The sequence below is a fragment of the Nerophis ophidion genome, linkage group LG18 (assembly GCF_033978795.1).
Source record: "Nerophis ophidion isolate RoL-2023_Sa linkage group LG18, RoL_Noph_v1.0, whole genome shotgun sequence".
Taxonomy (NCBI): Eukaryota; Metazoa; Chordata; class Actinopteri; order Syngnathiformes; family Syngnathidae; genus Nerophis; species Nerophis ophidion.
Genome location: NC_084628.1, coordinates 18,970,414 through 18,985,506, shown reverse-complemented (window position 1 = coordinate 18,985,506; position 15,093 = coordinate 18,970,414). Strand labels below are relative to the sequence as shown.

General features: G+C 38.3%; 1 protein-coding gene across 1 annotated transcript in view; it reads right to left on the bottom strand.

The window, feature by feature from the left end:
• LOC133536842 (neurobeachin-like) overlaps positions 1 to 15,093 on the bottom strand; it is a 652,776-nt gene that overhangs the window by 331,730 nt on the left and 305,953 nt on the right. Inside the window, exons 34-35 of the mRNA XM_061877477.1 lie at positions 5,264 to 5,328; positions 892 to 1,000 (exon numbers count right to left, since the gene is read on the bottom strand). Coding sequence (XP_061733461.1) covers positions 892 to 1,000; positions 5,264 to 5,328 — 174 coding nt within the window. The remainder of the gene's footprint in view (positions 1 to 891; positions 1,001 to 5,263; positions 5,329 to 15,093) is intronic.

Here is a 15,093-nt window from a genome sequence, read left to right as displayed (position 1 = left end):
TATAAATACATTTAATAAAGTCAAATTCAAATAAGGCAACAAGAGACGTATCCTACACTTCTCTTTTGTAAAGTAAATCTGAACAGCCGATATAGGCATGTACATCAACTATTGTTTGCCTGAGAAGCTGGACAGGACAAAAAAATTACAAAAAATTAATAAAAAAATTATTGTCCAAAACTTGATAAATCTGCAGAAAAATAAATACCCTTAGAGGAAAATCTAATTTAAATCATCTGTATGCTCGCACAACACTTAAAACCTTTAGTATATCAGTATGTTTGATTAACTTATGGAACGGATTAACCAAAGAAATCAAACAAAGCACCAATATGATTCAGTTTGAGAGACTCTTCAAACTACAAGTGTTCACAAAGTACACAGAACAAGAATTATGATGAACATCTTACACCCTTTTTTTTTTCTATTGAGACAGATTATTTATGTATTTAATATTTGTTTGCTTACTGTGGTATACTATTTATGTATTAGTTATTTGTTCACTGTTCTGTTACAGAGAACAAGTAAATTGGATACAATTATTATGGTATGAAAAGGGGTAAGATTAAATAAAACTCTGCTTCTTCCTACTCCTTTTCGGACATGCTGTAATGAAACAACTGGAAATTTGTGATGCATTACGTTGTATTGTATGCATGTTCCAAATAAACTGAAACTGAACATGAGAAGAATAAACGGAATATAGTTGCATGGTCCAAATAACTAAATAAACTAAAACCAACAAGTTAGAATATATTCAGTGGCAAAAAAAAAGGGCCCCGTAGTGCAATCTGGAGTGTGTCATTGGAACAGTGAGGCTCATGCTGCTGGAAAATAGTCCAATCTCACAGGTAATACTGCGTTTAACGTGTACATTTCCATCATTTGTACCTCAAATTCAGCATGTTTGTGGACATCTTCGGCTCGCTGTCTATTCAGAATGAACTCTGCCTCGTTGGCCACCCGGACTATGTGGTCCTTCATGGCGTGGCACAGTAACCTACGGAGAGAGGCAATGCATGAACCCTTTATAGAGCCGTGGCGAGCTGTAGGATTAAGGACTTGGTGGGAGCATTTCCAAGTCCCTCTGCAGCGTGAAAAGTAGCTCCATTAGAGCACTGGAGCCTGTCTTCACGCTCCTGATTGACGGATAGTCACCTCCCACTGACCGCGAAGTCCTCCCAGCGCCGCTGACAAGTCTGGCCAGAGAGGAGTTTACACGCAAACCCAAATTTCAGTTTTAATGCCACCATGTGTACGTGCACCAGGGCTATTGTGCGAAGGTTACACGCCATTTTACACGTCATTAGGCCCGCTTTGTTTTAATCAAAGCGGCCGTGGTTCCTCTCTAGTGCTCGATGCGGTGTGTTGTCTGCCTGCTGTCCCAGGAAGCAGGAAGAGGAACGCAACAATAAAAGTCTTCAATCGGCATGTTGGACAGCTGCTCTGTTCTTGGAATCACTCATGACAATGTAGGAGAAAATTGTACAAAAATAGAAGCCTAATATATTATTTGAGGTAGTGCTGAAAACTTGATAGATTTTAGCACGATTTTGCGTTAATCCAAAGTTTGCATTTGTCACAAAAATATTAGTCAGTTTTATTCAATGTTACAGTTTGTATTTTTACACAACTTAAGCAGAAGTTCAGTTATTAAATGTTTATCTTGATTAAGTAATTTAGTGGAAAATGTACACAAAAAATAAATACAATATGACCTTAAAGACCTGTTTTTATCGCATCTTGGCCTAATCATTATTAACTTGAAAGGCATAGTTTTGTATTTGTACTCGAGCTTTCAAACGATTAAAATATTTAATCGCAATTTCACTCAAAATTGTCATGATTAATTATAGACAGAGGAAAAAATGTCATTAATAAGTGTACCCTATACAGATCATTTTCACGTGTTTATTACCATCACTGGACAATTTGTCTGCTTCAATGAAACATACTTTTTTTTTAAAAGGTCAACACAAAAACTAAATAAACATGTTTTTAATGACAATAACGACCAATTACCTGCAGTGCCAGAAGTTTGTATTTTGCAGGAATACAGAATTTGTATTCCTGATGTAGGGGCACTTGCATTCAGAGGAGGAGCTACACCATGTTATGATGCGAATTTCACACATTAATAATTAATTAATGTGGATTGTTATGAACATGTTTTCATTGTCAAATATGTTTGAAAATGTAACCTGTGATATTCCTCCCTGAATAAATGCTTCTGATAATTTGTACATTACGTGTTTTAGAAGTTAATGATATTCATATGTATGTGCATGACAATGTGGTAGTAAAATGTAATATTCAGCCTGCAAAACATTTTGTAATTGTGAACTAGTAATCAGAAGAGGTTAAAAAATAATAAACACCTTATTTCAATCTGTCAGAAAACAATTATTTAGGTAGAAATGTCACATATTACATTACAAAACACCTTTGGCAAATCATGGTCAAAATACAAGACAATTTTTCATTTTGTTTTGGTGGTTAGACTGGATGTAACGCGTAGTGCTATTAATATGAAGACAGAAGCGTGTGATTGGTTTGGGAAGAGGTGTCTTGACATGTTTTGACGACGTGAAAGTCTCCGATAAAAGTGATTTTAGACTTCCTGCTTACAGTCTTTCTTCTCGACTGAGTTTTTATCCCATTTTACTAAAGCAGTTCGTATAACAATCTACACTTTATGCACTTAACCGTACTCCTAACACGGAAGTAAAGCTCCACCTCTCTGCGAGCGGAAAAGCGCGTCCGGTAGAACGACTTGTCATGGCTTTGGACAAGAGATTTGTGCATTTCTGCTCGCTATTTTCGAGCTTGTGGCTCAACAGTAACTGAACGTCAATTTCCCCATGAATGGATCGGGGGTCAAAAAGTAGTCGGTACGCATGTGCGTTAAAAATGTTTGCAGCGTTAAAGGAACATATAGTTAACGCCTTATTTTAACGTTAACTTTACAGCCCTATTTTTTACAGTACAATAGCTTAGTTTATAGTTTCATTTTCTAGAATAAATGATGCAGCAGTTTTTGGCGAGCTTCCAATGCCAGCATCATATATTGCCCATGTGTTTATGTGCTTCAGCAGAGCAGGTGCATGCAGGCCAAATGGGACAACAGGAAACGGATCACGCGTTCACAGCACCTTGGACAGCGCAGCGTGCCGCCACCGACTACAACTCTTTGTTCCCGTGCCAACAGGGGCACCGAGAGAAGCCCAGCCGGGCTGGCCAGAGACCGGGCCGGGCCAGATGGGTCAGCAGATGGACAAGGAGGCTGAGCCGCCCCTGATCCACTCAACAGAAAAACCTGAGTCTGGCCACACCCACAAAGCGGCGGGGAAGGAGGCGAGCATGATAATGAGGCAGTTATTATAAGCAAGCGGCGGAATATTCCAGCTTTACTTATAATCTTCTGTACTTCCCCCGCAGGATTGTTTAGACTATGGTTAGTGAAGGAGTCTCTAAGTTATAGAAATAGGAACAAATGTAAAACTGAACACTTACATAATAATGATAATAATAATGTTAATGATTAGGGACGATAAATATGGCCTAAAATCTATTTTGTGAGGTTAATTGCAGCCTCCTTTGATAAAAATATATACCGTGATATATTCGGTAAATAAATGATAATAGTATATATATGTATATATATATATATATATATATATATATATATATATATATATATATATATATATATATATATACACACACATACATTTATACATACACACATATATATACATATACACATATACATATGTATACACACATACATATATATACATACATATGTATACACACATACATATATATACATACACACATGTATACATATATATACATACACACATGTATACATATATATACATACACACATGTATACATATATATACATACACACATGTATACATATATATACCGAAACACATGTATACATATATATACATACACACATGTATACATATATACATACACACATGTATATATATATATATAGATACACACATGTATACATATATAGATACACACATGTATACATATATACACACACACATGTATACATATATACATACACACATGTATACATATATACATACACACATATATACATGCACATATATACACATATATACATACACATATATACATATTTACATACACATATATATGTATATATACATACACATATATATGTATATATACATACACATATATATGTATATATACATACACATATATATGCATATATACATACACATATATATGCATATATACATACACATATATATACACACACACACACATATATATATATATATATATATATATATATATATACACACACACACTCCCATATATATACACGTATATATATACACACACACACACATATATATATATATATATACATATATACACACACTTCCATATATATACACGTATATATATATACACACACACACATATATATACACGTATATATATATACACACGCACACATATATATATATATATATATATATATATACACGTATATATACACACACATATATATATATATATATATGCATGTATATATATGTATGTATATATATATATATATATAATGCATACATATATATGCATATATGCATACATATATATATATATATATATATATTATTTTTACCTTCAACGCCTAAATCTCTAGATTAATTTAAGATCTATCGATAAGTATTTATAATTTTTAGAGCAATGAGAGTTTTAATGTAAAAAACTGCCTGCATGGCAGCTTTTTGATATTCGTGTCAATATTGCATCGTTTTCTCGTTACATTGCACCTCTTTGCTCTTTAATTAAATTTTTTTGTAATAGTATTTTTAAAATGGGCCGTGGGACATTAAAAAACTAGCTGCGGGCCTAGACTATATTGTGTAACCCTAATGATAGTAGTAGGGTTGCGTGTCCATTCTCTATGTCTGATGCTACAATTAAGGCTTCTACAGTCCCCGGAGGTGTGGTTTGCACAAGCAAACCACCAGGGTCCATAATTAGCTTTGCTCGAAAAACGTGGCTGTAGGTAACCTACAGTTCTAATGTTTTAAGACAAGACAGGAGTAGCTGAATTTGAAGCTTTAATTACATTATATGGCATTCATGCATTGAATTGTTCTTGCCTTGCCCTCCATGCAAAATGCTGCACTGTATAAAAAGGTGACTTTGTTCAGCATCAATACAAAAAACTCAATGGAGTTCATCGATTGCGTACCTTCCTTCGTTGATGAGCTCGATGAAGGCCAAGCCGGCGTTCTTCTGTATGGAATTCTGCCACTCCTGGAGAGAGTGAAACAATGTTTACAGTTGAGGAGGGTGTGGATCTTTTCAACAATGTGGAAGCAGACGGCTATAGCAATTGCATATTTTTAACAATTTGGTGTACATGTACACTGTTCGGTTTGTTACGGCACGATTGCGGCAAAGCTGCTAAGCACATGTGTGATGGTGCCGTCTTGCTTCGTGAAAAGATCCGTAAACACGGCAGAGATGTGATTGCGGGATGAAACCGTATCCTCGGACTTAAATACCGCCATTTCCTCTGGCCTTTGCAGTGACGGATTAGCGAGCGGGCTGCTTATGTGGGCCTGGAAGGGAGCCCAGCCCGGGGCCTGCCTGCGCTGCCATTTGCTGTCTCACAACACGCTCTGGGAATGATTAAAAAGACGTTTGAGAGCGCGCCTCTCGCCGCCGTGGGAAAGTGGGCTCCTCCTGTACCCTCGCTGAGGTGCAAATGGAGGGAAAAACTGTGAAGGAAGTGACAAGAGTGAGGCTTTATTTGAGGCAACGACATTGAATCTGTGCCATCTGCATGTTGTAACTCCAAAATAAACACTTTGCTGTCTTTTTCTACTCTAAAGCTGAAAATACACATACTTAACTACTCAAAATGTGTGTTGGCTCATCTCAGGATACTTTGTACAAGGTTGTTAAGCCGAAGATGAGTCATTTAAATAACAGGAGTGAGTATCACAAATACATGAAATAAAACCACATGGCATTGATACTAAGGGCATGTTTACACTAAGCACATTATAGTGATTCAACAAAAAAAATTGTTTTAAAATAACTAGGGTTGTCATGTGATAATCACAAAAAGTGATCACACAGTTGCCAATTAATCAGAGAGTTTATTGAGATATTTTTATAAATTATTTATCCATACATCCATCCATCCATCTTCTTCCACTTATCCGAGGTCAGGTTGCGGGGGAAGCAGCCTATTATTATTATATTATTATTCTTATATTATTATATACTATATATAATTAGTATCATTATATTATTATATACTATTATTATTATAAAATTATTTATAAAAAAATATATATATATTTTAAGCTCCTTCACATTAACCGCGTATGGTTACCTGAAAAGCGGCGTGGGTTGTTATGAAGTCAGTGATCAAGTCAATGCACACGCAAAACTTTTTGGTCTTCCTTCAACCTGAAAAGGAACTAAATCAGCGTTTATTAAACATAAAGGCCGCGAGCACACCCGAGAAGCCTGTCAAGGAATATCCGTTTCTCAGTGCACTTTTACACCACTTGAGGCAGTAATGACAATATCAAACAAACAAAAGAAGTCAGGCGCTAAAGTCATAGAACAAATTTAAGCGCAAAAATTATAACTGGTGAAGCTGTATTTTTATTTGCACTTACATTTTATTGACAGTACAGTTACAAAACATATTCATTATTAATTTAATTAATTTCTTATAGCAGAGCACAGTTGTATGTTATGTCAGTTATTAATGAATCCCTTCAAATGCAGTTAATTTAGTTAATACCAAATTTTTATGATCAGCCTGACCAAAGCCTAAGGTTTGTGTGTTAAATAAATAATAATAATTTCCAAATGGTTTGATATTATTTGACAAGGCTGTAAACTGTAAGTGGGTTAGATATGTCTAAAATGAAGAATAGGATGACTAATTTAGTGTTAACATTTGGGTGGGCTGTGGGCCCCTTTGTAGAGGAAAAGTTGGGCCCCGGTGTGAAGAACCCCGATGTTAAGAACCCCTAAATGATGCAATTTACTGTGGACATTGTGACTTGTGGAATAGTCCACATTTGTGGTAATGTGATTGTTAACAGACGTGAGTGAACACGACTGAAGTGTGAATTACGATATAATTTTTTACTTATCTTAAATCAATTAAAAGTATAGTTGTAATAAGACGTAGCGAAAATAAAACATTTCTGAAGGACATAAAGAAAATTACATATATACACACACACACACATATATATTATATATACATATATATATATACACACATTGTGTATATATACATATATTGTGTGTGTATATGTGTATATATATATATATATATATATATATATATATATATATATATATATATACACACACACACATATATGTACATATATATGTATACACATTTGTTGTATACATATACGTATATGTATGTATATATATATATATATATATATATATATATATATATATATATATATATATATATATATATATAAATTCAACATTTTTTGTGAGGAGGGTAAAAACCTTATCAGCCAACTGAAACGGCAGTATCGCTACGACAATGTTTTAAAGATTACGAGGCCTACTGCGAAAGAAGCTGGCCAACGCCAGCTGCAAAACAAGGTGTTCATGAGGTACATGTACCTATCTAGAAAGAATCTAGAAAAAAATAATAAGATACAATATGAATGGGATTCATATGGCCCCATTCGTCATGGTTTACCTGACACATGAAACGTGACGAAGAAGCGTTCAATATCTTAAAATGTGTTTGGTGGCAATTCCAACTTTGACCAAAGAGTCAGTTGCTATGTAGAGTAGTGCTTTCTATCATTTTTCAACAGACTGCATTGCAAAATGAATAACTCTCCCTCTTCCTCTCACGTGAGATCCACTCAGGGATGGACACAAGCTAATCCCTTACCTACTGTATACATAAGTTACTGATCATCAGTATCGGTCCTGAGAAGCAGTGAATTATCTGCATTGTTGTCAGCTTGAAAAAACAATACTGTATGTCCACAATTTAAATTAATCGTTTAAATTGTATTTATTAAATAAACAATCAGATCAATGTGCAGGACACTTTGTTTAATAGAAAAAAAATACTTTGCAGTTAATTTTATTGTGCATACCGTATTTCCTTGAATTGCCGCAGGGTGTATAGTGTGCGCCTGCCTTGAATTACTGCTGGGTCAAACTTGTTTCGCAAAATAATTAACGCATGCTTAGTATTACCGCCTGGTCAAACTCGTGACGTCACGAGTGACACTTCCCCTGTCATCATTTTCAAAATGGAAGAGGCTGATTTCAATACTGGTAATTTGAAATCGCATAAAGGAAAGAAGATTAAGAGCTATTCAGTAGGATTTAAGGTCCAAGCTTACATCGCACTCAATTTTTTACTGCATGCCTTTGGTAAGTGCCGGAGTGAGAAGAGGTTTTAAAATAATTAGCGCGTGATTACTTTTACCACATACCTTTGGTAAGTGCAGGAGTGAAAAGAGGTTTCAAATTAATTAGCGCACTGGCGGCAATTCAAGGAAATACGGTATATACATTTTGCTGGGTACCGATTTGTTAGATTTGCTTTTTTCGCAAAACGGGAGTTCCATTATGATCGATTTGGTACATTAAAGATGCAGAGTCATCTCCAGGTTGGGGAGGAGAACCTGCCCCAAGTGGAGGAGTTCAAGTACCTAGGAGTCTTGTTCACGAGTGGGGTAAGAGTGGATCGTGAGATCGACAGGCGGATCGGTGCGGCGTCTTCAGTAATGCGGACGTTGTACCGATCTGTTGTGGTGAAGAAGGAGCTGAGCAAGAAGGCAAAGCCCTCAATTTACTGGTCGATCTACGTTCCCATCCTCACCTATGGTCATGAGCTTTGGGTCATGACCGAAAGGACAAGATCACGGGTACAAGCGGCCGAAATGAGTTTCCTCTGCCGGGTGGCGGGGCTCTCCCTTAGAGATAGGGTGAGAAGCTCTGCCATCCGGGAGGAACTCAAAGTAAAGCCGCTGCTCCTCCAGATCGAGAGAAGCCAGATTAGGTGGTTCGGGCATCTGGTCAGGATGCCACCCGAACGCCTCCCGAGGGAGGTGTTTAGGGCACGCCCAACCGGTAGGAGGCCACGGGGAAGACCCAGGACACATGGGAAGACTATGTCTCCTGGTTGGCCTGGGAACGCCTCGGGATCCCCCGGGAAGAGCTAGACGAAGTGGCTGGGGAGAGGAAAGTCTGGGCTTCCCTGCTTAGGCTGCTACCCCTGCGACCCAACCTCGGATAAGCGGAAGATGGATGGATGGATGGAAGATGCAGAGCTAAGCCAGTTGAATAGAAGATCACCATTGGACTGTGGGTGACAAAGCAACTTGGTGTAATATTAGTATAATATTACTCATGTTTACAATATGCTGAGGTGCGGTCCGAATAAAAAAAGGCCCCCAGACCACACTTTGGCGACGGTTTTCAGCACATTGCTCTCACAAATATTACATCAAAAGAATGCAGCATTTGTTACGGCGTGTGTTTTTTGAGCACGTTGTCATACCTGACATGCAGCGGCGCACACTTGACTGCACAGGGTGCCCTCCCGGGTATGTTGAGTAAAAGAGATGCTGCAAACAAACTGCTGAGCATCTGGTATCCAAATGTTCCTCATGACCCCACCTCCTCCCCTCCCTCCGATACGGTGTCAGCCTGTGTGGAATAAGCCGTTCTGGATATGGACAGGGATCGTGTACAGCACAGGCGCTCACGTGACAAAAATAAATAGAGAGACGGCAGGCAGAGGCGACACCTGAGCAGCTCTGTGTTGAAGCGTGACACGTTCGTGTTAGCCATCTTGGACAGTGGCAGTGGAGCAAGTGACAGCTGAGAGGCAGAATCAGAAGCTCCCTAAGAAGAGATGGAAATCATCCAAAACTCATGTGAAGTAACCGGACATGGCTGAGTAAGTCGCTCTGTAACGTCAACATTCTTATATTGGCCACACAACCCTTTGACACAAAAGAAAAAAGCTGTATCAATCACTGTGTTGTTAGTTGTTGGGTTTTTTTTAAACTAGAAATCTGATTTTATGTGATTACGATGATTGGAATCCCAAAAAGGGAATTTCAAACTCATTACAACACACAGAGAAATGTGAAACTGCATCAAGTGAGTTGTTTGACATAATTTTAGTTTTATTCTACAGAGAGGCTCAGTTCCACTTTATAAGTGTTTCACATTTAGTTATGTTTAAAACTGCAACTTCAATCAGTGCAAAAAAAAAAAAAAAGAATACACTATTTTTTTTCAGGAAATAATTTGATCGTGGAACGGATTAACTTTTTTCTTTCTGAATTCGAAAACATGGAAGTCAACCTGAATCAATAAAAGGATTGAATGTGCGGATATGTTATATTTATTATGGTGGTGTTAACCTGTATTGCATCATACCGAACAAGATATTTTCTAAGATTTCTGTTGGATGATTGAACAGACGTATTTCTCAGTCTATATGCCGCTACTTTTTTCCCCACACTTTGTACCCTGCGGCTAATTTATGAATATTTTCTTACTAACAGCCATAATAATGTGCAGTCAACCAATTGGTTTCATATTACACCAACAGAGACACTGAAAACGTGTGTTATTGTTACTGCACCATCTTTTGGCTGAGTTTGCTCACTGCAGATGCTGCGGGTTGAAAATAACCTTTAATTCGTGCCTTGAACCGTCCAAAGGGTTTCTGCTTAAATGGATTCTTCATTCATCACTCCCTGCAATGTTTGTAAGTTTTACAATATAACTAAAACAATTCATACTTACTAAACCTTCACATGTGTGATGTCTGTAGGAGTGTTCTGATGCAAATATGCCAATAGTGTATATATATATATATATATATATATAGAGAGAGAGAGAGAGAGAGAGAGAGAGAAAACAATGCTTCCAATCCAATCTGTCGGAGCTTGAAAGGTGCTGCAAAGAGGAACGGCTGAAACTGCCCAAAGACCGGTGTGCTATGCTTATGGCATCGATTTAAAAAAAAACTTAAGGCTGTAAATGCTGCCAAATGTGTATCAACAAAGTTTTGAGCAAAGTGTCTGAATACTTACAGTGTGTATGTGATGTGAGTTGTTGTTGTTTTTATTATATTTGCAAATAGTTCTACATTAGTTTTTTTCTGTCATAATGGGTTGCTGAGTGTACATTATTGAGAAATTCAATGAAACAGAGTGAAACATTTTAAGGGGTCTGAATACTTTCCGTACCCACTGCAAATAGATATGTACAAACACATACAGTATATGGACATATAAATACATATTTACACACACACTCACACACACAGACACACAGACACACACACACACACACACTTATTTATACTGTATATATATATATATATATATATATATATATATATATTTATATATATATATATACATACATATATATATATGCACACACACACACACACACACACACAAAAAGGGGGTATTACATCAAAGATCTTTTCATTGTCAAAACAACGGCAAGCTGAATGGTCAACGTGCGGCCACACACAAAAGTTCCTTTGGTTCCCTTAAAAACGTTCACCATGTTGTTACAATAATTTCAATGAAAGCAAAATCCTCTTTGCCTTGCTGTACACAAATGTTTGTGGCATGCTTGTCACGCCCCGAGCCCACACCAGTGCGCATTAGTGTGTGCGCTGCGCGCATCACCGGGAGCGCGCCTGGCGCGTGTCAGTCCGGTTGCAACAAGCAGCTGCAATCATTCGCCAGCAATCAGCGCATCTGTCACTGATCGGAGGACCTGCCTTCATTAGCCTGCACAACCTGCTATCCCGCGTCAGAACGTAGTAATCTGTTCCCGTACAGTAAGCTGACTAACCAAGCTCTATGCATTCTCTCTCTGGGTTTCTTGCCCGTCGTGTTGAATTGTCTCATGTCCTCCCCGTCGTCCTCCCTGCAGCCTGCCTCCGTTCCCTCGTTACAAACTGTGTGTCTCGTCTTCCCGCGTTCCCTCCGCTTCCCTGGCTGCCTCTTGGATTTCGACCTCCCGCCTGGATACGGACCTTTGACGCCTCTCTATCGCCCCCAACCTCCTTAGTGCTGCAAGGGGTTCTGGGTATTTGTTCTTTTGTATTTATGTTGTTCTACAGTGCGAATGTTCTCCCGAAATGTGTTTGTCATTCTTGTTTGGTGTGGGTTTACAGTGTGGCACATATTTGTAACAGAGTTAAAGTTGTTTATACGGCCACCCTCAGTGTGACCCGTATGGCTGTTGATCAAGTATGCCTTGCATTCACTAGAGTGTGTGAAAAGCTGTAGATGTTATGTGACTGGGCCGGTGCGCTGTTTGCATGGAGAATAAGCGGATGTGACGACAGCATGCAAACCTGAGTGAGGACAGCATTCGGCTGTTAAGTGGTGAATGTTTCAGGTGAGAGAGGACGCTAAAGGCAGTGCCTTTACGGCACGCTCCATGCAGTATATTGTTGTCTGGGTGGAAATCGGGAGAAATTCGGAAGAATGGTTGCCTCGGGAAATTTTTGGGAGGGTCACTGAATTTTGGGAGTCTGCAAGTATGGGCGCGCCATGTGTGTCGAGTACTGCACTGGAAGTGACGTTCCCAAAATGGCTGTGCCCTAAGGCTTTCAGAGGCACATAAAATAAATTAATGAATGAATGAAGTATTTGCACAAACAGGTAGATTTGGCTTGATCTAAAAGTTCTTAAATCGCAAAAGTGGGGTTGGTAAGTGGATGTATATCAGTGGTTCTCAAATGGGGGTACGCGTAGCCCTGGGGGTACTTGAAGGTATGCCAAGGGGAATGTGAGATTTTTTTTAAAAAATTGTAAAAATAGCAACAATTCAAAAATCCTTTATAAATATAAATATATTTATAGAATAATACTTCAACAAAATATGAATGTAAGTTCATAAACTGTGAAAAGAAATGCGACAATGCAATATTCAGTGTTGACAGCTAGATTTTTTGTGGACATGTTCCATAAATATTGATGTTAAAAATTTCTTTTTTTGTAAAAATATCTTTAGAATTAAGTTCATGAATCCCCAAGGAGGGCACTTTAAGTTGATGATTACTTCTATGTGCAGAAATGTTGTTTATAATTGAATTGCTTGTTTATTTTTCAACAAGTTTTTTGTTATTTTTATATCTTTTTTTCCCCAAATAGTTCAAGAAAGACCACTACAAATGAACAATATTTTGTACTGTTATACAATTTAATAAATCAGAAACTGATGACATAGTGCTGTATTTTGGGGCGGTATAGCTCGGTTGGTAAAGTGGCCGTGCCAGCAACTTGAGAGTTCCAGGTTTGATCCCCGCTTCCGCCATCTTAGTCACTGCCATTGTGTCCTTGGGCAAGACACATTACCCACCTGCTCCCAGTGCCACCCACACTGGTTTAAATGTAACCTAGATATTGGGTTTCACAATGTAAAGCGCTTTGAGTCACTAGAGAAAACGTGCTATATAAATATAATTCACTTCACTTATTTTACTTAATCCGCTACACAAATACATAATCCCACTACCATCAGGGCGCGGGTACAGAACCATCAAATTCCGGAGGGCCCGCCTCAGGAAAAGCCTTATAACTGCAGCTATAGCCGCCCTTGACCTGTCTGATAAAGCCTGTAAATGTGTTGGTCATGTATGATGTCTTTTTGTTATTTTTGTTTTGTGATGTGTAATGTCTACATGTTTAAATGTACGGCAGTGAAAATGAATTTCCCCAACGGGGACCAATAACTCTAAATCTAATCTAATCCATCTCTTTTTTTTTCAACCAAAAATGCTTTTCTCTAATTAGGGGGTACTTGAATTAAAAATATGTTCACATCACTAAAAAAAGGTTGAGAACCACTGATGTATATCACATTGTTTTCTGCATGAAAAACTACAATTATTCTCTACAAAATAACTTTGGATGTCCCGAACAAATTAGTTGCATTTACATTCTGATTGGGCCTTGGTGTGCCATGTTGGAGCGGATCACTGAGAGAATGTAAGATATCAGTGCATTGTTGATTATATTGAAGTGAAGCTCTGATCAGGGGGACGTCATGTAGGCCAACATCGGACGCAGAGGATGTTGCTTTTTTCTTTTCAACGAATGTGCGTTTTTACTGTCCGTGACAGAACACAGTTGTGGACCTCGAATCCCGCAAGTCCCATTTTTGACAACAGCTTTCCTCTTTCATCTCGCTGAGGTTCAGCAGGGCTGCAACGGACTATTTGTGGCGTTTCAATCCGACCTGTCAGTGCGCAGGCAGCCTTTGCTTTTATCTCGCTCAGCTATACTCTCAACATCTGGGGGCCTTCCATCACCAAATCTCCACTGGCTCCACGTCACCCCCACCCCTTGTGTACATTTAAAACGGCTACAAGAACCAGGGCCGCTTGACCTTCTACTTCAGCCGGTCTCGCCGCAGAAAGGCGAGACGCTCGGCGTCTGCAGACGGGACGTGAGTGTTGCCATTAGTATGCATAAATGAGAGAAGGCAGATCATTAGCACACATTTATGCATAAATCTGACGGGGCACAAAGCAAAGCGAGGTTAAAGGTCATCCGGAGTGACCTCCTGGCTGTCCTAAAGCATTACGGCAAGGGAGATTTGTTAGGAGTTGGCGTTTTGTACGCGGTGCAAGTCTGCTTTTTGCAACATGGAGCATATAGGGCGAAAGTATTGGGACACATTCAGATGACGTGTTGAAGCTGGAGGCTTAAGGCCAACCACTGATTTCATTACAACTGAATGAATTAACAGCAGATGTGGCCGTTTACATCAACATCAACAATATAATTTGCCAGAACGGCTGCACGAGACGGATTTAAAAATAGAAATACAATAAATGAAAAATAAAAAATTATTATAAGTGTCAAATGATTTTTTTGTCCATTTGAAGAAAAAAATGTTCATTGGTCCCAGAATAGTATTGCCCAGAATTTGGCCTCAGTCATACAATGTTGCTACTGGAAACACGGCTTTAGCTTAAATTCAGGGGTGAGTTAA